Below are 23,759 nucleotides of genomic sequence, written 5' to 3' on the forward strand. Positions count from 1 at the left end.
AGTCAGCCCGCACCACTCTGATTCAGATGGGTTGGGTCAAATGCGGAAGACACATTTTGGTTGAATGCATTCAGTTGTGCAACTGACTAGGTATCCCCTTTCCCTCTATGTTCTGTATGTACAGGAAGAGTAAGGCTATTCAGTTGGCAAGGTCAAGTATATCAGTGTAATAATAAGAATATACATGTGCCTTTCTTTGGGTTCTAGCATATGATTAATAATCTTCAACATGCAGAATCATGTGAAAGACTTGTTCAGAAACATACACAGAACTATTGCTGTACACTAAGTAGATTGAGTGGCTGAGTGAACAGATAAGTGTTTGACGACTCTCTTCCTCTTTTTAAGGATTCTTCTGCACACAAACTACAAGCCATGAAGTTTCTCCGTCAACAAGAGCAAGTGTGTGCGAGCGTGTGTGGAAACTCCTTCGGCTTGTGATAAAACACACAAACACTCTGCATAGACATGGCAAACTTACCCCCCCCCCCCCCCCCGTACTAAGAGAGTGTGTGTGTGTGTGTGTGTGTGTGTGTGTGTGTGTGTGTGAGAGAATATGTGCCAGTCTGGACTACAATGACATACACATACAGTGCAAAGTATCCACATTTTGTTAGGTTACAGACTTATTATAAAATGCATTAAATCGTTTTTTCCCTGATCAATCTACACACAATACCCCATAATGACGAAGCAAAAACTGTTTTTTAGAAATTGTTGCTAATTTATTAAAAATAAAAACAGAAATATCACATTTACATAAGTATTCAGACCCTTTACTCAGTACATTGTTGAGGCACTTTTGGCAGTAATTACAACCTCGAGTCTGCTTGGGTATGACGCTACAAGCTTGGCACACCTGTATTTGGGGAGTTTCTCCCATTCTTCTCTGCAGATCCTCTCAAGCTCTGTAAGGTTGGATGGGGAGCGTTGCTGCACAGCTATTTTCAGCTCTCTCCAGAGATGTTAGATCGGGTTCAAGTCCGGGCTCTGGCTAGGCCACTCAAGGACATTCAGAGACTTGTCCCGAAGCAACTCTTGCGTTGTCTTGGCTGTGTGCTTAGGGTCGATGTCCTGTTGGAAGGTGAACCTTCGCCCCAGTCTGACAGTCTTTAGGTGACTTTTGGCAAACTCCAAGCTGGCTTTCATGTGTATTTTACTGAGGAGTGGCTTCCGTCTGGCCACTCTACCATAAAGGCCTGATTGTTGGAGTGCTGCAGAGATGGTTGTCCTTCTGAAAGGTTCTCCCATCTCCACAGAAGAACTCTAGAGCCCTGTCAGAGTGACCATCGGGTTCTTGGTCACCTCCCTGACCAAGACCCTTCTCCCCCGATTTCTCAGTTTGGCCTGGCAGCCAGCTCTAGGAAGAGTCTTGGTGGTTCCAAATTTCTTCCATTTAAGAATGATGGAGGCCACTGTGTTCTTGGGGACCTTCAATGCTGCAGACACTTTTTGGTACTCTTCCCCAGATCTGTGCCTTGACACAATACTTTTCCATTTGCAAAAATGTTGAAAAACCTGTTTTCACTTGTCATTATGGGTTATTTTGTGTAGATCAATGAGGATTTGTTTTGTTATCCATTTTAGAATAAGGCTGTAAGGTAACAAAATATGTAAAACCTCAAGGGGTCTGAATACTTTGCGAATGCACTGTACATACACACACACTTTCAGTGATGTTGCCACAGCTTTATTTCACTGTTCTGTTTTTCATAGTGAACCACAAGGCACTGGAGGTCTTGGCCTATAGCGGCAGGACTGATGTATGCTTAATGTAACATGTACTGCTAACTGTAGCATATAATGCTAAATGTAACATGTAATGCTAACTGTAGCATGTAATGCTAAATGTAGCATGTACTGCTAAATGTAACATGTACTGCTAAATGTTACATGTAATGTTAAATGTAACATATAATGCTAAATGTAACATGTAATGCTAAATGTAACATATAATGCTAAATGTAACATGTAATGCTAAATGTAACATGTAATGCTAAATGTAACATGTAATGCTAAACGCAGTATTGTAACTTTAAGTGCCTGGGTCCGGCTGGACCAGAATAACATACTGTACTTTCATATCTCACATTGTTTATGGTTATTTGGCAACTCAAATCCACTCTACATATTCTCATAAATTTCATAAATAAAATACAAATTGAAATAGAGATTATGGTGGCTGTTATGTTAAGTAGGAAAAAGAAAAGCAATATATTTACAACATAACCATCACTATGCCTGTGTGCTAGCAACACTCTCACTGTGACAAGCATCTGTAGCCAGTGGTAACTCCCATTCTTAAATTAGTACTGTGTTATTTAAAGAGTAAAAAGATAAAAGACGTGAAGAACAATAACAATATCTATAACGGTAACTCAGAGCTGAAAGTCAGTGGCATTGAGTGAAAATATTAAGGCAAATAGATAAGATTCAATAGCACCTGACTTGCACAAACACCCCCTTTCAAAATGGACGCCCGTTTACAAATGGGGAGGGGGGGTGTACTCAGTGCAGTCGTAAACTGGGCGCCATTCATTAGAGAAACGTTGTGATAATGTTAGTAAAGAGTTCTGCATGATGGAGCGAAGGGCCGGTTGGTGTTATGGCTTGGTCTCCGGTGTGTGTGTGTGTGATCTGCTCTTTCGGGGATCTCTGGATATTTTGTTGTCTGTGTGTCTCTGTCACTCTCCTCCCTCACACACAGTGAAATAGCACCATCCTTTGATCAATAACAAGAAGTCAAGCCACACCGCGGAAAGATTGGTGGGGTCACGGGTTGTGGTGGGAGGTTAAGGGTCACAGAGAGGTCAGTGGCGAGGCCTATGTCCTCTTCATGCACACCTGGCAACGGCTAATGTGAGTCCGAAGACTTCCTGCCTTTAGCGTGGTGGGTATGGGTTTCCTGGAACGAGATGTGAGACGACATCAATCAGTCAAGACCATGTCAGAGTTCTGGTAGCCAGAAAGGAAAAGATAGAGGGAGAGAGAGAGAAAGAGAGTTGTTCTTGGCTTACGTAAACATCTCATTGTCCTCGATGGCGGCCAGCCAGAAGCTGTAGGAGTTGGCGTAGTAGTTGCAGGTTCCACGCCCGTGACACTCGATAAAGGGTGCGCTCCGGAACTCTTCTAGACAGGAGCCAGGAGATGCCAGGGCCTGGCCAGAGCCCTCAGCACCTGCACTGGTATGCTACACAGAGAGAAGGGCGGAGAGAGAGAGGAGACAGAGAGAGTACTGCTACTGATAAAGAAGGTAAGTGCTGATACAGAAGGTAAGTGCTGATACAGAAGGTAAGTACTGATACAGAAGGTAAGTGCTGATACAGAAGGTAAGTGCTGATACAGAAGGTAAGTGCTGATACAGAAGGTAAGTACTGATACAGAAGGTAAGTGCTGATACAGAAGGTAAGTGCTGATACAGAAGGTAAGTACTGATACAGAAGGTAAGTACTGATATCGAAGGTAAGTGCTGATACAGAAGGTAAGTACTGATACAGAAGGTAAGTGCTGATACAGAAGGTAAGTGCTGATACAGAAGGTAAGTACTGATACAGAAGGTAAGTGCTGATACAGAAGGTAAGTACTGATATCGAAGGTAAGTGCTGATACAGAAGGTAAGTACTGATACAGAAGGTAAGTGCTGATACAGAAGGTAAGTGCTGATACAGAAGGTAAGTGCTGATACAGAAGGTAAGTACTGATAAAGAAGGTAAGTACTGATACAGAAGGTAAGTGCTGATACAGCAAGCATGGCGTTGTAATATTCATTTAGTCTCTCTCACCATGACGAAGGAGTAGCCAATCCAGAGTGAGTCCCAGCCATTGGGGCATGATGGGATCATGATATTCTGACTGTGTACTGCTATCACCATGGCAGGAGCCTCACACACAGAACACCTGTTGGCATAGGTAGAGGTCAATACACATGCTATCCATGCACGCACACTTACATGGATGCACACAACACAAACATACACCTACACACACACACACACACACACACACACACACACAGCTACCTGCTGATGAAGGGCCTGATGCCCTGGCCGGTGATAGGGTCCATGTTCATTGGCATGGGCTCAGGGGAGGTAAGCCAATAGGAGTAGTCGTTACGGGAGGCAAAGTAACAGACGTTGTTGATGTTACAGAAGAGGAAGGGCATGGGACTGAACTTCCTCAGACAGCTACCAGCCGTACCTACACACAGACAGAGATACACACAAGTAGTTATGTGTGATGCTGATCTGATCTCTCTTTTGACGAACATATCAAGACTGTTTCAAGGACAGCTTTTTTCCATCTAAGTAACATTACAAAAATCAGAAACTTTCTGTCCAAAAATGATGCAGAAAAATAATCCATGCTTTTGTCACTTCTAGGTTAGACTACGGCTGCTAGAATCCTGACTAGAACCAAAAAATGTGATCATATTACTCCAGTGCTAGCCTCTCTACACTGGCTTCCTGTTAAGGCAAGGGCTGATTTCAAGGTTTTACTGCTAACCTAAAAAGCATTACATGGGCTTGCTCCTACCTATCTTTCCGATTTGGTCCTGCCGTTCATACCTACACGTACGCTACGGTCACAAGACGCAGGCCTCCTTACTGTCCCTAGAATTTCTAAGCAAACAGCTGGAGGCAGGCTTTCTCCTATAGAGCTCCATTTTTATGGAATGATCTGTATATCCATGTGAGAGACGCAGACTCGGTCTCGACCTTTAAGTCTTTATTGAAGGCTCATCTCTTCAGTAGGTCATATCATTGAGTGTAGTCTGGCCCAGGAGTGTGAAGGTGAACGGAAAGACACTGGAGCAACGAACCGCCTTTGCTGCCTCTGCCTGACCGGTTCCCCTCTTTCCACTGGGATTCTCTGCCTCTAACCTTATTACAGGGGCTGAGTCACTGGCTTACTGGGGCTCTTTCATACAGTCCCTAGGAGGGGTGCGTCACTTGAGTGGGTTGAGTCACTGACGTGATCTTGATCTTCCTGCCTGGGTTGGCGCCCCCCTTGGGTTGTGCCGTGATGGAGATCTTTGTGGGCTATACTCAGCCTTGTCTCAGGATGTTAAGTTGGTGGTTGAAGATATCCTCTAGTGGTGTGGGGGCTGTGCTTTGGCAAAGTGGGTGGGGTTAAATCCTGCCTGACGGGGCCACAATGTCTCCCGACCCCTCCTGTCTCAGCCTCCAGTATTTATGCTGCAATAGTTTATGTGTCGGGGGGCTAGGGTATAAATACCTGGAGTATTTTTCCTGTCTAATCTGGGTGTCCAGTGTGTATGCTCTCTCTAATTCTCTCTCTTTTTCTCTCTCTTCTCTTTCTTTCTCTCTTTCCTTCTTTCTTTCTCTCTTTTTTCTTTATTTTTCTCTCTCTCGGAGGACCTGAGCCCTAGGACCATGCCTCAGGACTATCTGGCCTGATGACTCCTTGCTGTCCCCGGTCCACCTGTTCGTGCTGCTGCTCCAGTTTCAACTGTTCTGCCTGCGGCTATGGAACACTGACCTGTTCACCAGACGTGCTACCTGTCCCAGACCTGCTGTTTTCAACTCTCTAGTGACAGCAGGAGCGGTAGAGATACTCTGAATGATCGGCTATGAAAAGCCAACTGACATTTACTACTGAGGTGCTGACTTGTTGCACCCTCGACAACCACTGTGATTATTATTTTTTGACGCTGCTGGTCATTTATGAACATTTGAACATCTTGGCCATGTTCTGTTATAATCTCCACCTGGCACAGCCAGAAGAGGACTGGCCACCCCTCATAGCCTGGTTCCTCTCTAGGTTTCTTCCTAGGTTTTGGCCTTTCTAGGGAGTTTTTCCTAGCCACTGTGCTTCTACACCTGTATTGCTTGCTGTTTGGGGTTTTAGGCTGGGTTTCTGTACAGCACTTTGTGACATCAGTTGACGTAAGAAGGGCTTCATAAACACATTTGATTGATTGAAACACAAGATAGATACAACATCTATCTCTCTGCCTAGCTCTCTCTGTCTTACCCAGGTCCTGTCCGTGGGAACGCTCATTGCCCTGGATGTAGAGTAGGGAGTATCCATCATAGATCAGCGATGTTCCCTCTGGACACTGTGGAACCTCCACCGATTGGCTGTGCCTGGTTACCAGGAAACCATGCTCCATGGAGGAGGGGCCGGGAGGACCTACCTGACCCGGAACACCATCAGGTCCAGGGGGTCCGGGATACCCTCTCGGTCCTATAGGGACAAGGGTCAAAGGTCAAAGATGAAGGTCAGGGTCAAATGGAACATTAGTTCCCAGTCTGAGAATCACACGTCTGGATAACACTAGTACATTATATAGTATTTTATCCTACATACAGTGTAGTATCCTTTTCAGTGTGGCTATAAACTGGACAAAGGGGATGTGACTCTCACCTGAGGGACCAAGCAGGCCTGGTTCTCCCTTGGCTCCGGGGAGACCGTTAATCCCAGGGTTTCCCTCGTCACCTTTAATACCCTGAATACCTGTCATACCTGGGAGACAGAGAGCGAGAGAGGAGAGAGATGGAGAGAGAAAGTGAAAAAAAGGGGAGGGAGAGAGAGAGAATGGATGGATGGACGGATGGATGGATGGAAGAGGGGTGATCAGAGCTGATGTTTGGTCATAATATATCGGCTCATTGTAGATAGGATGGTTTGAACTCTCACCTTGCTGTCCTTTCAGCCCAGGGAAACCTGAGGGCCCCACAGGCCCCTGAGGGCCCTGACTACCCGGGAAGCCGCTTTCTCCCTTGATGAAGGTGTGGAGGCCAGGAGGACCAGGGGGGCCATCATTACCTGAAACAAGGAAAATTGATTCAGATAATTACCAAATCTTATTATTATTCATATGTGGGTAAAAGTGTCTGTCTGCTGCATGGCATATATTCAGAATATACATGTCAGCACTCAATGGCCACTATACAGCAGGTGTTTGATGCTATGAAGCTCACAGTGATTTGGTTTACTGGCTGTTTGGTTTAATGTTGTGTCTCTCCACTCACCTTTAGTTCCTGGGAATCCTCTGTCTCCCAGCTCTCCTTTCAATCCAAACACACCCAATTCACCCTTTGTCCCTGAAGAAGAGAGGAACTTAATCGTTTTTTTTTTAAATAAAGAAAAACCCTTGAATGAGTAGGTGTGTCCAAACTATTGACTGGTACTTTAAATAAAACAATTAATATATATAATGTTTTAAATGCTCATAAACGTGCAGGAAATGTGTACATTTTTCTGGTTCAAAAATATATTGTCAAAAACAAGCTGTTCAGCAGCAGCTACGAAGGTGCATAGGCCGTGTGAATATCGCTTGGATTGTTTTGCCAGCTATGGGGAACTGCCCCAATGAAATCAGAGGATTTCATAACATAAATTATAACAGCACAAAGTAAATGGACTGTCCTGGGGGTACTTAAATGTGCACTCAGTCAGAACTTCTGGGTTTGCTCTAGTCTCCCTCACAATGAGCCTCACACGCACCAGACAACTTATTTCAGTACGCAAGACTAGAACTGCTCTATCAGGTACAGCTGGGGCTAAAGCAAAAAGCTCATTGTAATTAACTTGGATATAAATAATCATAACAGTCATGGGAGCCTGGGACCTGATAAACTGAACATCTACAGTTGAAGTGGGAAGTTTACGTACACTTTAGCCAAATACATTTAAACTCAGCTTTTCACAATTCCTGACATTTAATCCTAGTAAAAATTCCCTTTCCCTTCCCTTTCTTTTTTGTCTTTAGTCAGTTAGGATCACCACTTTATTTTAAGAATGTGAAATGTCAGAATAATAGTAGGGAGAATGATTTATTTCAGCTATTATTTCTTTCATCACATTCCCAGTGGGCCAGAACTTAACACACACTCAATTTGTATTTGGTAGCATTGACTTTAAATTGTTTAACTTTGGTCAAATGTTTCGGGTAGACTTCCACAACAAGTTGGGTGAATTTTGGCCCATTCCTCCTGACAAAGCTGGTGTAACTGAGTCAGGTTTGTAGGCCTCCTTGCTAGCACACGCTTTTTCAGTTCTGCCCACAAATTTTCTATTTTCTACAGGATTGAGGTCAGGGCTTTTTTCTCTCCAAAAAGTATGATCTTTGTCCCCTTGTGCAGTTGCAAACCTAAATGATCTACACCACTCACCTGGGAAACCTTGTCTAAATGATCTACACCACTCACCTGGGAAACATTGTCTAAATTATCTACATCACTCACCTGGGAAACATTGTCTAAATTATCTACACCACTCACCTGGGAAACCTTGTCTAAATGATCTACACCACTCACCTGGGAAACCTTGTCTAAATGATCTACACCACTCACCTGGGAAACCTTGTCTAAATGATCTACACCACTCACCTGGGAAACCTTGTCTAAATGATTTACACCACTCACCTGGGAAACCTTGTCTAAATGATCTACACCACTCACCTGGGAAACCTTGTCTAAATGATTTACACCACTCACCTGGGAAACCTTGTCTAAATGATCTACACCACTCACCTGGGAAACCTTGTCTAAATGATCTACACCACTCACCTGGGAAACCTTGTCTAAATGATCTACACCACTCACCTGGGAAACCTTGTCTAAATGATTTACACCACTCACCTGGGAAACCTTGTCTAAATGATCTACACCACTCACCTGGGAAACCTTGTCTCAATTATATGTACAGCTCACCTGGAAAACCAGGCACACCCTGCAGTCCCATCTCTCCCTTCAGTCCATCAACACCTGGAAGGCCAGATTGCCCCTGTAACACACACACACACAAACACACACACACACACACACGTCAGATGGTGGACACTAGTCACGTGTCATGATAAACCAACTAGACTGTCATGACATCACAAATGGATCAGTCAGAGAGAAACAGGAAGTGACCTACAGGAAGTCCAGAGTATCCTCGTTCTCCCTTTAAGCCCTGCTCGCCCTGTACTCCTTGTCCACCCTGATCTCCCTTGTCTCCCTTCCCCCCCGCGCTGCCGGGAACACCAGCAGGACCTGGAACACCACTGGTACCTGTAGAGAGGAGGAGAAGAAGAGGAGGGTGGAGGGAGGGAGAGAGGGATGGAGGGGATAAGAAGAGGAGGGTGCAGGAAGAGAGGAATGGAGGGGGATGAGAAGAGGAGGATGGAGGGAGAGGAATAGAGGGGGATGAGTTGAGGAGGATGGAGGGAGAGGGATGGATGGAGGGGATGAGAAGAGGAGGATGGAGGGAGAGGAATGGAGGGGGATGAGTTGAGGAGGATGGAGGGAGAGAGGGATGGATGGAGGGGATGAGAAGAGGAGGATGGAGGGAGAGGAATGGAGGGGGATGAGTTGAGGAGGATGGAGAGAGAGGGATGGATGGAGGGGATGAGAAGAGGAGGATGGCGGGAGAGGAATGGAGGGGGATGAGTTGAGGAGGATGGAGGGAGAGAGGGATGGATGGAGGGGATGAGAAGAGGAGGATGGAGGGAGAGAGAGAGGGGTGGAGGGGATGAGAAGAGGAGGATGGAGGGAGAGAGGAATGGAGAGGGGTGAGAAGAGGATGATGGAGGGAGATAGGAATGGAGGGGATGAGAAGAGGAGGATGGAGGGAGAGAGGAATGGAGGGGGTGAGAAGAGGAGGATGGAGGGAGAGAGGAATGGAGGGGGTGAGAAGAGGAGGATGGAGGGAGAGAGGGGTAGAGGGGGATGAGAAGAGGAGGATGGAGAGAGAGAGGGGTAGAGGGGGATGAGAAGATGAGGATGGAGGGAGAGGGGTAGAGGGGGATGAGAAGAGGAGGATGGAGAGAGAGAGGGGTAGAGGGGGATGAGAAGAGGAGGATGGAGAGAGAGAGGGGTAGAGGGGGATGAGAAGAGGAGGATGGAGGGAGAGGGGGTAGAGGGGGATGAGAAGAGGAGGATGGAGAGAGAGGGGGTAGAGGGGGATGAGAAGAGGAGGATGGAGGGAGAGATGGGTAGAGGGGGATGGAGGGAGGGAGAAAGGGGTAGAGTGGGATGAGGAGGATGGAGAGAGAGAGGAGTAGAGGGGGATGAGAAGAGGAGGATGGAGAGAGAGAGGGGTAGAGGGGGATGAGAAGAGGAGGATGGAGAGAGAGGGGTAGAGGGGTAGAGGGGGATGAGAAGAGGAGGATGGAGAGAGAGAGGGGTAGAGGGGGATGAGAAGAGGAGGATGGAGAGAGAGGGGTAGAGGGGGATGAGAAGAGGAGGATGGAGGGAGAGAGGGGTAGAGGGGGATGAGAAGAGGAAGATGGAGAGAGAGAGGGGTAGAGGGGTATGAGAAGAGGAGGATGGAGAGAGAGAAGGGTAGAGGGGGATGAGAAGAGGAGGATGGAGAGAGAGAGGGGTAGAGAAGGATGAGAAGAGGAGGATGATATGTATCAAAATGTACAATCAAGCAGGTCAGGTGTGCAGTATACAGTACCTGGTTCTCCAGGCTTTCCTGGCACTCCTTGGTCTCCTTTGGGCCCCTCCATGGCGGGTCCTGGGTGGCCCTGTTCTCCTGGCTGGCCCAGGGAGCCCTGGAAGCCTGCCGTACCCTTCTCTCCCCTGGTCCCTGGGATACCCGGGATACCTGGGGAACCTGGGAAACCTGGACTACCCTTATCACCTTTAAACCCAGACGACCCCGGCGTTCCTGGGAAGCCTCTGCCAGGAAAACCTATAGGAGGGACACAGAGACAAACACTCCAGGCCATTGATCAAACTCCAGGCTATTGACATAAAAAGGTCACCTGCTGAACTCTTAAAGTCTGCCTCTGCTGTTTGTTAGCTGTTTAGATGCACAGTGCATGAGTTGATTTGGAGACATAGTCAAGAGTTGGGTGAATAGAAATATAACCCAGATCATAAAGCACGTGCTTTACATGTGGTTTCATAGGCTGAACATTCCTGACTGTATCCTAAAGGTCAGGAGAGGTCACTCACCTTGGTCTCCTCTGTCTCCTGATGATCCAGGAATGCCGTCCACTCCTGACTCTCCTTTTTCTCCAGTCGGACCTGGGGGACCCTGCAGACCAGGCTCACCTGGGAAACAATAGGTTACCTGAGTGTATGTCTCGACCCGCTGTGGTGCAGTAGCTACAGCATGGTAAATTAGTCCAAGCTTCATGACTAGTTGTCATACTGCACTAACAGGAACCAATGGCACCTGGGGCATTGTTACTGTGCTCCATGTGTTCCTTACCTGGTCGACCTGTTTGGCCTGGCTCTCCTGTTGACCCGGGCAGCCCACCGACACCCTTCTCTCCTGGCCGACCCGGCTGACCTGCACAACACAGCCCACACCTTCGGTTAGACTAGAGGTTGTCAAGCAAAAAGTAATGTTCTGGGTTTGTGAGATGATCGAGAATACCTGGTCGATATAGGAAATAATACGCTCAAGTGTTATTCCCTTGGCCAACAAATATTCTAATCGTGTCTTGTCTTTTTAAACTCCAAATTGAATCAATCAATCAGTCAGGTCAAAGTAGGGGCAGTTGTCATCATGGAGACCGGAACCTCACCTGGGTGACCAATGTAACCAGTGTCTCCCTTGGTTCCTGGTGTTCCTGGCATCCCGGGGACTCCCATTCCTCCCTTCTGACCCTTCTCTCCTGCGTTACCAGGGAAACCAGTCAGACCCAACTGACCCTGAGAGAGAGAAAAAAAGAGAGGGATGGAGGGAGAGAAAGAGAGTGGGAAAATGTGAGGAAAATGGTAGATACAGTGTATTGATTGAAAAAGAGAGACAGTTAGTGGCACAATTGCAATGAAAGAAAGCATACACCGAAGCTAGCTAGCACCATCCATGAAGACACAAACAACAAACCTTGGTTTCGTGAGACTTTCATGGAGCCAGCTCTCAGAGAAAAAAAGGGGTTTTGAATCACCTTCTCTCCAGGGGGTCCTGGCAGTCCGACACCTGGCAAACCGACTGATCCCTTGTCTCCTTTCACCCCCTCTGTACCCAGGAACCCTGGGTGACCCGTTGTGCCCACAATGCCTTTAGCACCCTTCGGACCCACAGAACCTATAGAACCATACATGACAATCCGGTTAGAACCAGTCTAACCATCCACACCACAGCGGATGTTCGATATAAAGGATGATTCCTCTCAGTGAGTGGATTGTGTGTTGTTTTCTTACCTGGGTATCCCATTTCTCCAATGCTTCCTTTGTTTCCAGGATACCCAGTACTGCCGGGCTCACCAGGAACACCTGTGTCTCCTTTCTCACCTGAGAAACAAGAATCATAACGTTTCAAAGAGGGTGTCATTTAATCATCACATTGACTGTGTCCCAAATACTATCCACTAGCATATTATACATTGTGCAAGACCAGTACATCATTTCATGCCAGGTAGTATACCGGTTTGTAACCATTGAGATCCTATTAAATCCTGTCTATGTGTGGGGCATTTACAATAAACAGAGGGGTATGGCGAAGCGTACATAGGTGACTAACCTGGTTGACCAGGTGTACCGGGCTCTCCATCCTTTCCTGGCATACCAGGTACTCCGGCCTGTCCTGGATAACCCTTCTCTCCGGTGTGTCCAGGGTCACCTAATGGGAAAAAGTGGGATTTAGCGTACCTAAACAATTCCTAGTTCCTGTTTAAAACAGACCACCTGACAGGCATACAGTGCAGTAGGATGTGGATATAGTGCAGTAGGATGTAGGATACAGTGCAGTATGATGTAGGATACAGTGCAGTAGGATACAGTGCAGTACGATGTAGAATATAGTGCAGTAGGATGTAGGATACAGTGCGGTAGACTGTAGGATACAGTGCAGTACGATGTAGGATACAGTGCAGTACGATGTAGGATACAGTGCAGTACGATGTAGGATACAGTGCAGTAGGATGTAGGATACAGTGCAGTACGATGTAGGATATAGTGCAGTAGGATGTAGGATACAGTGCAGTAGGATGTAGGCTACAGTGCAGTAGGATGCAGGCTACAGTGCAGTACGATGTAGGATACAGTGCAGTACGATGTAGGATACAGTGCAGTAGGCTGTAGGATATAGTGCAGTAGGATGTAGGATACAGTGCAGTAGGATGTAGGCTACAGTGCAGTAGGATGTAGGATACAGTGCAGTACGATGTAGGATACAGTGCAGTACGATGTAGGCTACAGTGCAGTACGATGTAGGATGCAGTGCAGTAGGATGTAGGCTACAGTGCAGTAGGATGTAGGATGCAGTGCAGTAGGATGTAGGCTACAGTGCAGTAGGATGTAGGATACAGTGCAGTAGGATGTAGGATACAGTGCAGTAGGATGTAGGATACAGTGCAGTAGGATGTAGGATACAGTGCAGTACGATGTAGGATACAGTGCAGTACGATGTAGGATACAGTGCAGTAGGATGTAGGATACAGTGCAGTAGGATGTAGGATACAGTGCAGTAGGATGTAGGATACAGTGCAGTACGATGTAGGATACAGTGCAGTACGATGTAGGATACAGTGTAGTAGGATGTAGGATACAGTGCAGTACGATGTAGGATACAGTGCAGTACGATGTAGGATATAGTGCAGTAGGATGTAGGATACAGTGCTGTTGTATGGGGCATGTTCATTTTGTATACCTGGGTCTCCGCTGTCTCCTTTCTGTCCCTTCATGTGCTCCATGTTCAGCTCACTCATGTTGCCAGGAGGACCCTGCAGACCCTGCTCTCCCCTCTCTCCTTTGGGTCCAGGCTCACCAAACTCCCCTCTAGGCCCAGAGACACCCGGGTTGCCTGAGAGAGAGAAGAGATGAGGGGTTTGAGATGCTATAGTATAGTGGTGCAAAACACACTGATGGGTAGTCTGGTAGTACAGAGGCAGCAGTTCTACTCTACCCACCTCTCTGTCCAGGAGTTCCAGGGCTCCCAGCAGAACCCTGATATCCTGGTGTTCCAGGCATTCCCATGACTCCCATCTCTCCCTTGAGGCCTGGGGAACACACACACATCAACAAATAAATAGAATAGGAAAATATTGATGATTATACATTACAAAGGTTGTCACCAAACTCTCCTTAAATTCAACGAAAATGAACCCAGACCAGTCCAGTCAATGAGTGTTAATTTCTTTCCAGTTACATCAGACCTCCTACACTGTTCTGAGATCTGTCTCACCTGGGTCTCCGGGGAATCCGTCTCTGCCAGCCGGGCCAGGTCTTCCTGGCAACCCTTTTGATCCAGACAGTCCAGGGAATCCTGAGTCTCCCTTCTCTCCCTGGGGGCCGGGCATGTCCAGACCAGGAGAGCCAGGGAAGCCCTTATCTCCTTTCACACCTTCATGACCAAAGGGGCCTGGCTCTCCAGGGGGTCCTACTGGTCCAGGGGCCCCAGGTTCTCCTGCTCCAGGGGGTCCAGGGGGTCCAGTGCCACCATGCTGACCAGGGGGGCCAGGGTCACCTTGAATTCCCTGAGCTCCAGGTGGTCCTGTGTGTCCCTCTTGTCCAGGAATACCAGTTGGACCAACGTTGCCTTTATCTCCATGAAAACCTGTCTCTCCAGGAGGGCCCTGAGAACCTTTAGGACCAGGTAGACCCCGACCTGGCTCACCCTAGAGAGGGCAGAAGAAGATTGGTTGATTGTTTGATTGATGGAGTTTGAAACAATTGAAAGTGAAGCAAAGACACAGACATAGGAACACACACCTTTGGACCAGGTGTGCCTGGTTTTCCAGAGAAACCATCCTGTCCAGATCTCCCAGGCTCTCCTGGCAACCCAGGAGCTCCTGGAGCTCCAGAGTATCCTTTAGGCCCGGGTAGTCCTGGGAATCCAATGCCGGGGACACCTGAGTCACCTTTCTGTCCGGGGAATCCTGGCATTCCAGGGTCTCCCTGTAGTCCTCTGTCACCTGGGGTCAGGACGGAGAAGATGTTCATGATGCACTATGCAGGACCAAGCAGGACCATAGCCTACCATAAACCCGATCGATACCAATAAGCTGACCCTCACCTTGTAGTCCAGGTATGTCAGATCAATAATAATAAGCTCCTTGTAGTCCAAGGATGTCAGATCAATAATAATAAGCTCCTTGTAGTCCAGGTATGTCATATCAATAATAATAAGCTCCTTGTAGTCCAGGTATGTCAGATCAATAATAATAAGCTCCTTGTAGTCCAGGGATGTCAGATCAATACCAATAAGATGACCCTCACCTTGTAGTCCAGGGATGCCAGATTGTCCTCGAGGTCCGGGGGAGCCCTGGGGTCCAGGTGAGCTCACATCTTTACCTGGTTCACCTTTCACTCCTGAGAGGCAGAGAGACCATGTGCACATCATCATTTAGGCTCCTTTTACCTAACAAGTGTGTGTTCTTTTGAGTGTGTTTGTAGCTGTAGCCTGTACCCACCTGGTTGTCCAGGGATTCCAAGTCGGCCTTGTTGACCAGATGTACCCTTCTCTCCAGGCTCCCCCGGCCGGCCAAACCCTGGTACCCCAGGAGGACCCCTCTCTCCTGGGGGTCCAGAGAAACCAGGGTCCCCATCGAGACCACGGTCCCCCTTGATGCCCTCTCTGGCCTGCAAGAAGAGATCAGAGACAGAGATGGATGACTGACTGACTGTAGTACTGTCTGAACACATGTTTTAGGAGCCTTCTAGTGCTCGCTAACATGCACACATGCACACATGCACACACACACACACACACACACACACACACACACACACACACACACACACACACACACACACACACACACACACACACACACACACACACACATACATACAGGTTCTCCTTTGGATCCAGGCAGGCCTGCTAGTCCTTCTTTCCCTGGCAGTCCATCTACACCAGGTAGACCTCGTGTGCCAACGAAACCAGGCAGACCTTTGTCCCCCTTCAGCCCTGGAGCCAGGTAGATGTCGCCAGGTTCACCATGGGCTCCTGGAGCACCTACCAACCCAGGAGTACCTGAATTACCCTGGGGAGAGGAGAAGAAATAGCAGGGTCAATCAACAATCTCTTTTATTGGAAGAAAACTACTGAACAAACATCCAGTACATAGTCATGACAAGTGGATGGCCAGTGATGCAGCATGTCCACCACAGTGGTCTTTATGGAGCTACAGTGATGCAGCATGTCCACCATAGTGGTCTTTATGGAGCTACAGTGATGCAGCATGTCCACCACAGTGGTCTTTATGGAGCTACAGTAATGCAGCATGTCCACCATAGTGGTCTTTATGGAGCTACAGTGATGCAGCATGTCCACCACAGTGGTCTTTATGGAGCTACAGTAATGCAGCATGTCCACCACAGTGGTCTTTATGGAGCTACAGTGATGCAGCATGTCCACCATAGTGGTCTTTATGGAGCTACAGTAATGCAGCATGTCCACCATAGTGGTCTTTATGGAGCTACAGTAATGCAGCATGTCCACCATAGTGGTCTTTATGGAGCTACAGTGATGCAGCATGTCCACCACAGTGGTCTTTATGGAGCTACAGTGATGCAGCATGTCCACCATAGTGGTATTTATGGAGCTACAGTGATGCAGCATGTCCACCATAGTGGTCTTTATGGAGCTACAGTGATGCAGCATGTCCACCATAGTGGTCTTTATGGAGCTACAGTGATGCAGCATGTCCACCACAGTGGTCTTTATGGAGCTACAGTAATGCAGCATGTCCACCACAGTGGTCTTTATGGAGCTACAGTGATGCAGCATGTCCACCATAGTGGTCTTTATGGAGCTACAGTAATGCAGCATGTCCACCATAGTGGTCTTTATGGAGCTACAGTAATGCAGCATGTCCACCACAGTGGTCTTTATGGAGCTACAGTGATGCAGCATGTCCACCATAGTGGTATTTATGGAGCTACAGTGATGCAGTATGTCTTCTTCAGGTTCTATTAGAAGAGTGAGTGATGATGTGATGAAGATAACTCACAGGGCTTCCATCAAGCCCAGCAGGTCCAGGCACACCCTTGTCTCCTTTGCTGCCTGCCGCTCCAGGATAACCTACAGGGGACGAACAACAATTCTCAGTCCAACACAAAAACACCATCTCATAGGAAATAGTGTGGAGGTGGATGAATATAGGCCCTAGGGTCAGGATCCTAACCTGAGATACATGCTGAAGATGTGGAACATCATTTTATTGCCAATCATTAATTTAAATCAGTGACACAAAGATTTCAGTTGCATGTGTTTATCTACAGCTATGATTCAGTCAGTAGTGTGGGGGTATCTCTTGTCAGCTCACCTTGCAGTCCTTTGGGCCCCTGGGGACCAGGGAGTCCAGGTGGGCCGAAGGCTTCGCACTGCACACACGTGTCTCCCTGATCACCTGGAGGTACATCACAATACAAGTTATATCAGACAAACAGGTAGGTGGGATACGATGGATGCCTTGAAGTGAATCTGAGCTGTACTATATGGAATGGTAATATCTTGTAATAAGTGATAATGTTACGTAATGTATGTAATCAGTATGTGAGCACTACCGAGTTTTGTGGTGATAAAAGCGAGAGGGATAGAGAAAGGGGGAGAGAGCGCATATAATATACATTGTGATTGGACAGAACATCAGAGACTGATAAGAGTGATTGTCCCACCACCCCCTCCCTCCCCGCCGTACCTTTCTGTCCTAACTCCCCCTGTAGTCCAGGTGGGCCGGGGGGCCCAGGTGGGCCCTTTTCAAGGGCCGGATCACATGGCTCATCCCCTATACACATAGTGCAACACACACACACACAGGTGTGAGAGAGACTGCCTAGACAACACTGAGTGACCTAAAAGACCTAAACGTATAATCAGCTAAATGACTCCACAATGACAAATGTCAAAGGTTACACTATGAATGTGTAACCACACCTACCAGGGGGTCCGGGAGGACCAGGGGGTCCAACAAGCCCATCTTGTCCAGGCTTTCCTCTGAGAGACTCCCCTTCTGCACCTCTGTCTCCCTTCTGACCGACCTCTCCTGGCCGGCCCTTCTCTCCGGGGGGTCCCTCAATGTGCCTGCCTAAAATATACCACAGAGGGACACAGTGAGGTATGGGGATGTCAACTAAAGAAATACATGACAGAGAGGACATAAAATATGACCGAGTCAAAGTGTGTGTTTCTTCTTACCTGGTAGGCCCAGAGCTCCTTGAATACCAGGGAAACCTGTCAGATAAAGGAGCATGTTCAGAGTTGCTCTAGGAGGCCTACATAGACACTTAGAAGGACTTCTTATTTGGATACTAGTCAAATGATGAACTAAACAGCTGTAGTTTATAAAGGGGTCGGGGGGTGTACTGTACCTCTTTCTCCTTGTAAGCCTGGGAGGCCAGGGGGTCCAGGAGAGCCAGGAGCACCATCACCCTAAAATCACAGAAATCACAAGTTCATCAAAGTTCATCCCCCTGCATAGAAAACGAATAAATGACTATACTTTTCAATAATAGTGCTGAGCACGTTACTCTCATTATAAAGAGTGTATGGCGGCATCTGGTGGACCAAAAACAAATTGCATCTGGAAGTTCAATAAATGAGGTGCTCAGAGCAATAAGCAAGACTACAGAGAGAGAGTATACAGTACTTACATTTGCTGGAGGGCCTCTCTCTCCCTTTTCACCCTAAAACACAGAGAGATGTCCATTTCATTAGCCTCAGCATTGCTATAAAAAAGCAGATGACAGGTACATGTTTATGCAGTTACCGGTGTTCCATGGTATCCAGGGCCACCAGGAAAGCCTCTCTCTCCCTGTATGACAACAGACACATCACAATGATCAGGACAAAGACATCGAACACAACTGAACTATTGAGATAAAACGACTAGAGAGAGAGAGAGACAGAGACAGAGAGAGAGAGAGAGAGAGAGAGAGAGAGAGAGAGAGAGAGAGAGAGAGAGACAGAGACAGAGAGAGAGACAGAGACAGAGACAGAGAGAGAGCGAGAGAGAGAGAGACAGAGACAGAGAGAGAGACAGAGAGAGAGACAGAGAGAGAGACAGACAGAGAGACAGAGAGAGAGAGAGAGAGAGAGAGAGACAGAGAGAGAGACAGAGACAGAGACAGAGACAGACAGAGAGACAGAGAGAGAGAGAGAGACAGAGAGAGAGACAGAGACAGAGACAGACAGAGAGAGAGACAGAGAGAGAGAGAGAGAGAGAGAGAGAGAGAGAGAGAGAGAGAGAGAGAGAGATAAGGGGTGATGAGAGACAGTGAGAATGTAAGAAAGAGGAAGTAGGCTAGGTGTAGACGTGTATGATTTTATACCTTTAATCCATTTTCTCCATCTTTGCCAGGTTTTCCCTGAAATCAAAAACACAGAAATTCAGTTCTACCAGGAAAGCAAATAATGTTTTAGTTTTTCTTCAATAAAAGCAAATGTAATGAAATTGAAGTGATCATCGTCACTCACCCTTGGTCCTGGTAGCCCTTGTTCACCCTTGACCCCGTTTAGATGTGGAATGCAAAAACCCTTCAAACAAAAATGACATCAATGTTACTTATAGTGGCCATCAAAACACAAGTCAGTTCAATATTGGTTTGATGTACTGTAATGTCATTGCATGTAGATGAATGTTGGACTTGAAAAGAAGTAAAACACTCACTTTCTCTCCTCTGTCTCCTGTATCTCCTCTCTGACCCTGTTGGACAGACACAAACACCTTCAGTGAGGAGGTTGGCCTACTTTCCTTTCATCCATTCATTCATTTATCCATCCATCCACCCATCCATTGATAATCATAACACAGTGAGATTGAGGACATTCGTCAGTGGCCTATGCTCCGTGAAGGAGTCAAGGGCTTAGGCCAAAGTAGGTCATCATTGTCTATTTTTGTCATTGATTATGAGGAGCTGGGTACCGGTGGTCCTGGGAGGTAATTTAAAACAGCATTTCCTCCCGCTTCCTGTGATGGAGGTCCGGGGGGGCCAGGGGGGCCAGGTGGGCCACGGAACCCTTGTTGTCCCTATCAGGAGAGGAAAATACCAGGGGTACGGATCAGAAACAAGTACAAAGAAAACTGTATACAATGGAGAGGGCTTTGATCTGGAAGAAGAAGAGGTGAAGGGAGATGGGGACCAAATCTGTCCATCAAAGGTGAAGGGAGTTATAACTGTTACTAATGGTTTATTTTCTATATATTGCTGCTTATAAACCCTTTATAAAGCTGTTATGAACATGAAAGTGTGCATGTCTCACCTTGTCTCCCTTCTCACTCTGGAAAGACAGCCTGTCCCCCTGAGAGAGAAAAAAAACGTAATTTCTGAGAGACATATGACTGGACATCACTATTGAGACATTACAAATAGGAAAGATCTGACTGGACATTACTATTGAGACATTACAAATAGGAAAGATCTGACTGGACATCAGTATTGAGACATCACAACTAGGAGAGATCGGATTGTACATCACAACTGAGATGTCACGACTGAGAGTAATCTGATTGGATGAACAACAACATCTAATGTAGGTTAATGTTAGGCTATTATCGGCAGATCATTGACCAGCTTACCTTTTCTCCTTTGGGGCCAGGTGGGCCAGGGAAACCCTAAAGGGAAGGAAGAATACAATCAGTCAGTGTTCAAAGACCTAGAAAAATCCAAATCAAACACAGCCATGCTAATATGATGCTAATGCTAACATTCATAGCCATAGGGTATCATTTGAGAACCATTCTAAACTATAGTGTAAGTGATCTTGTGTTAATCTGGTCACTCACTCTGGGTCCATCTGATCCCTGGTTTCCTGGTGGGCCTTCAGGCCCCGAGGGGCCATTGGGACCCTGTGGGAAAGATAAGAGGAATATTGTGTATGTCACGAATATTCTGTTGTCACTCAATCACAAATACACACACACTCACATACGCACGCACGCACGCACGCACACACACACACACACACACACACACACACACACACACACACACACACACACACACACACACACACACACACACACACACACACACACACACACACACACACACACACACACACACACACACACACACACCAGTAAACCAGGTGTTCCAGGGAATCCTTTATCTCCTTTCAGTGGGATGACTCCAATAACACCACCTGCATCTCCCTGGGAGACAGACAGACAGACAGACAGACAGACAGACAGACAGACAGACAGACAGACAGACAGACAGAGAGGAAGGGGGGAGAGAGAGCGGGGGGAAAGTGAGGGAGAGCGAGAGCGAGAGAGAGAGAGAGAGAGAGAGAGAGAGAGAGAGGGGGAAGAGAGAGAGGGAGAGAAATAGAGAGAGTGGGGGGAGAGAGAGAGGGAGAGAGAGCGGGGGAGAGGAAGGGGAAGGCGGAGAGGGGGGGGGGAGAGAGAGAGACAGGTTAGAGAATGATACACTACACACAGAAGGGCTGTTTTCTACACCATACACGTGCCTCAATATACATTTAATCACTGACTAGTATAGCATTTATTTAGCTATTAAAAGTCCTCAGTTTGTACTTACTTTCATTCCCATGAGTCCGGGGATACCCTGAGGAGAGAGATAGAGTTGTAAATCTCATCCTGATTGAATGATAAATACATTTTATGAATCTTCATAACATATTCCAGTCTCGTGTCTTTTGTTTTGTTAATTAATATAGGTCTAGTATGAAATGCTGTTGTAAGGTTAAGTATGTGGCAGTGTTGAAGTGAACATGGAACCATGTTGGCTGTGTTGATGACAAAGCGTACTTACAGGAGGACCCTGCAGACCAGGGAACCCAGACTGTCCGTCTGTCCCTCGATCTCCCTGGAACACAGACACAGAGACAGAGAGAGAGAGAGAGAGAGAGAGAGAGAGAGAGAGAGAGAGAGAGAGAGAAGAGAGAGAGAGAGAGAGAGAGAGAGAGAGAGAGAGAGAGAGAGAGAGAGAGAGAGAGAGAGAGAGAGAGAGACACACAGAGAGAGAGACACAGAGAGAGAGACACAGAGAGAGAGAGAGAGAGATGTCAGCTTGGACTGAGGATGGGTTGAGAGCATGGCTTGGTGACAGGTGATAACAGTAAGTAGTTGGTGCTACACAGGTGTGTAACAGCAGAGAGTTGATGCTAAGCAGAACACTCACCTTTGTTCCATTGCACCCTGGGATACCCTGCGATCCAGGGGGGCCGTCTTGTCCAGGGATGCCCTGTGGGGGAGAGGCGAGGACACACACACAGGTAAGACATTTGTGTGGAAGGGAACGAGGCATGTAAGGGTAACTGGTGGTTTACAGAGACATTAGAGCATACCGGAAGCCCTGGGTTTCCTGGGAAGCCTGGCAAACCATTAGGACCCTGCAACACATCACATCATTACAAACATAATTTACATTTGATAAATTTAGCAGATCCAATTTGAATACATTCCAATAAGAAGGTAGAATGACATCATGTATTATGGTAGACCTCTATACCAGGCGGTGTCAGAGGAAGGCCCCAAAAAATGACAATTGTCAGCCACCCAAGCCATAGACTCTTCTCTCTGCTACCGCACGGCAAGCGGTATTATTGCACCAAATCTGGAACCAACAGGACCCTGAACACCTTCTACCCCCAAGCCAGAAGACTGCTACACAAAACAACCAAATAGCTAATCAAATGAATAGCCAGACTACCTGCATTGACACTTTTTTGCACTGACTCTCCTGCTCTAACTCTCCTGCTCTAACTCTCCTGCTCTAACTCTCCTGCTCTAACTCTCCTGCACTGACTCTCCTGCACTGACTCTCCTGCACTGACTCTCCTGCACTGACTCTCCTGCACTGACTCTCCTGCTCTAACTCTCCTGCTCTAACTCTCCTGCTCTAACTCTCCTGCTCTAACTCTCCTGCTCTAACTCTCCTGCTCTAACTCTCCTACTCTAACTCTCCTACTCTAACTCTCCTGCTCTAACTCTCCTGCTCTAACTCTCCTGCTCTAACTCTCCTGCTCTAACTCTCCTGCTCTAACTCTCCTGCTCTAACTCTCCTGCACTGACTCTCCTACTCTAACTCTCCTACACTAACCTCCTACTCTAACTCTCCTACTCTAGCTCTCCTGCTCTAACTCTCCTGCTCTAACTCTCCTACTCTAACTCTCCTACACTAACTCTCCTACTCTAACTCTCCTACTCTAACTCTCCTGCACTGACTCTCCTGCACTGACTCTCCTGCTCTAACTATCCTGCTCTAACTCTCCTGCTCTAACTCTCCTGCTCTAACTCTCCTACTCTAACTCTCCTACACTAACTCTCCTACTCTAACTCTCCTACACTAACTCTCCTGCTCTAACTCTCCTGCTCTAACTCTCCTACTCTAACTCTGCTACTCTAACTCTGCTACTCTAACTCTCCTACACTAACTCTCCTACTCTAACTCTCCTACACTAACTCTCCTGCTCTAACTCTCCTGCTCTAACTCTCCTACTCTAACTCTCCTACACTAACTCTCCTACTCTAACTCTCCTACACTAACTCTCCTACTCTAACTCTCCTACACTAACTCTCCTACTCTAACTCTCCTACTCTAACTCTCCTACACTAACTCTCCTGCTCTAACTCTCCTGCTCTAACTCTCCTACTCTAACTCTCCTACACTAACTCTCCTGCTCTAACTCTCCTACACTAACTCTCCTACTCTAACTCTCCTACTCTAACACTCCTGCTCTAACTCTCCTGCTCTAACTCTCCTGCCAAACAAAAGCTAAAATTCTATAAGAAAGTAGACACTGGTTTCCAGACCAGGTGGGGTCTTCTCTGATAGCATTATTATACTCACACGTGTTCCTTTCATCCCGGGAGTTCCCGACTCGCCATACTCTCCCTGGGAAGAGACAAGTGACATTGAAGTTATATTAAGGTGACA

The 23,759-nt window shown here is 47.1% G+C and overlaps 1 protein-coding gene across 2 annotated transcripts in view; it reads right to left on the minus strand.

Moving 5' to 3' along the window:
* Window positions 1–703: 703 nt before the first annotated feature.
* The window catches only part of LOC110520476 (uncharacterized), an 84,308-nt gene continuing 61,252 nt past the window's right edge, over window positions 704–23,759 (minus strand). For both annotated transcript variants that reach the window (XM_036975027.2, XM_090230251.1), the window contains 45 exons: window positions 23,673–23,717; window positions 22,168–22,212; window positions 22,002–22,064; window positions 21,633–21,686; window positions 21,399–21,425; window positions 20,936–21,010; window positions 20,642–20,704; window positions 20,435–20,470; window positions 20,119–20,157; window positions 19,781–19,885; window positions 19,526–19,561; window positions 19,333–19,392; window positions 19,188–19,223; window positions 18,626–18,670; window positions 18,510–18,542; window positions 18,228–18,288; window positions 18,055–18,090; window positions 17,798–17,944; window positions 17,558–17,644; window positions 17,183–17,266; window positions 16,868–16,938; window positions 15,707–15,898; window positions 15,326–15,494; window positions 15,132–15,224; window positions 14,625–14,827; window positions 14,098–14,530; window positions 13,823–13,912; window positions 13,564–13,716; window positions 12,436–12,534; window positions 12,117–12,206; window positions 11,861–12,000; window positions 11,495–11,621; window positions 11,176–11,256; window positions 10,917–11,015; window positions 10,414–10,650; window positions 8,890–9,023; window positions 8,679–8,751; window positions 6,996–7,067; window positions 6,661–6,789; window positions 6,388–6,486; window positions 5,995–6,207; window positions 4,020–4,197; window positions 3,783–3,897; window positions 3,018–3,190; window positions 704–2,905 (listed from right to left, as the gene is read on the minus strand). In XM_036975027.2, coding sequence (XP_036830922.2) covers window positions 2,824–2,905; window positions 3,018–3,190; window positions 3,783–3,897; window positions 4,020–4,197; window positions 5,995–6,207; window positions 6,388–6,486; window positions 6,661–6,789; window positions 6,996–7,067; window positions 8,679–8,751; window positions 8,890–9,023; window positions 10,414–10,650; window positions 10,917–11,015; window positions 11,176–11,256; window positions 11,495–11,621; window positions 11,861–12,000; window positions 12,117–12,206; window positions 12,436–12,534; window positions 13,564–13,716; window positions 13,823–13,912; window positions 14,098–14,530; window positions 14,625–14,827; window positions 15,132–15,224; window positions 15,326–15,494; window positions 15,707–15,898; window positions 16,868–16,938; window positions 17,183–17,266; window positions 17,558–17,644; window positions 17,798–17,944; window positions 18,055–18,090; window positions 18,228–18,288; window positions 18,510–18,542; window positions 18,626–18,670; window positions 19,188–19,223; window positions 19,333–19,392; window positions 19,526–19,561; window positions 19,781–19,885; window positions 20,119–20,157; window positions 20,435–20,470; window positions 20,642–20,704; window positions 20,936–21,010; window positions 21,399–21,425; window positions 21,633–21,686; window positions 22,002–22,064; window positions 22,168–22,212; window positions 23,673–23,717 — 4,722 coding nt within the window. In that variant the 3' untranslated portion in view covers window positions 704–2,823. The remainder of the gene's footprint in view (window positions 2,906–3,017; window positions 3,191–3,782; window positions 3,898–4,019; window positions 4,198–5,994; window positions 6,208–6,387; window positions 6,487–6,660; window positions 6,790–6,995; window positions 7,068–8,678; window positions 8,752–8,889; window positions 9,024–10,413; window positions 10,651–10,916; window positions 11,016–11,175; window positions 11,257–11,494; window positions 11,622–11,860; window positions 12,001–12,116; window positions 12,207–12,435; window positions 12,535–13,563; window positions 13,717–13,822; window positions 13,913–14,097; window positions 14,531–14,624; window positions 14,828–15,131; window positions 15,225–15,325; window positions 15,495–15,706; window positions 15,899–16,867; window positions 16,939–17,182; window positions 17,267–17,557; window positions 17,645–17,797; window positions 17,945–18,054; window positions 18,091–18,227; window positions 18,289–18,509; window positions 18,543–18,625; window positions 18,671–19,187; window positions 19,224–19,332; window positions 19,393–19,525; window positions 19,562–19,780; window positions 19,886–20,118; window positions 20,158–20,434; window positions 20,471–20,641; window positions 20,705–20,935; window positions 21,011–21,398; window positions 21,426–21,632; window positions 21,687–22,001; window positions 22,065–22,167; window positions 22,213–23,672; window positions 23,718–23,759) is intronic.

The sequence above is a fragment of the Oncorhynchus mykiss genome, chromosome 3 (genome assembly GCF_057628025.1).
Source record: "Oncorhynchus mykiss isolate SJ-2025 chromosome 3, ASM5762802v1, whole genome shotgun sequence".
NCBI classification, from domain to species: domain Eukaryota; kingdom Metazoa; phylum Chordata; class Actinopteri; order Salmoniformes; family Salmonidae; genus Oncorhynchus; species Oncorhynchus mykiss.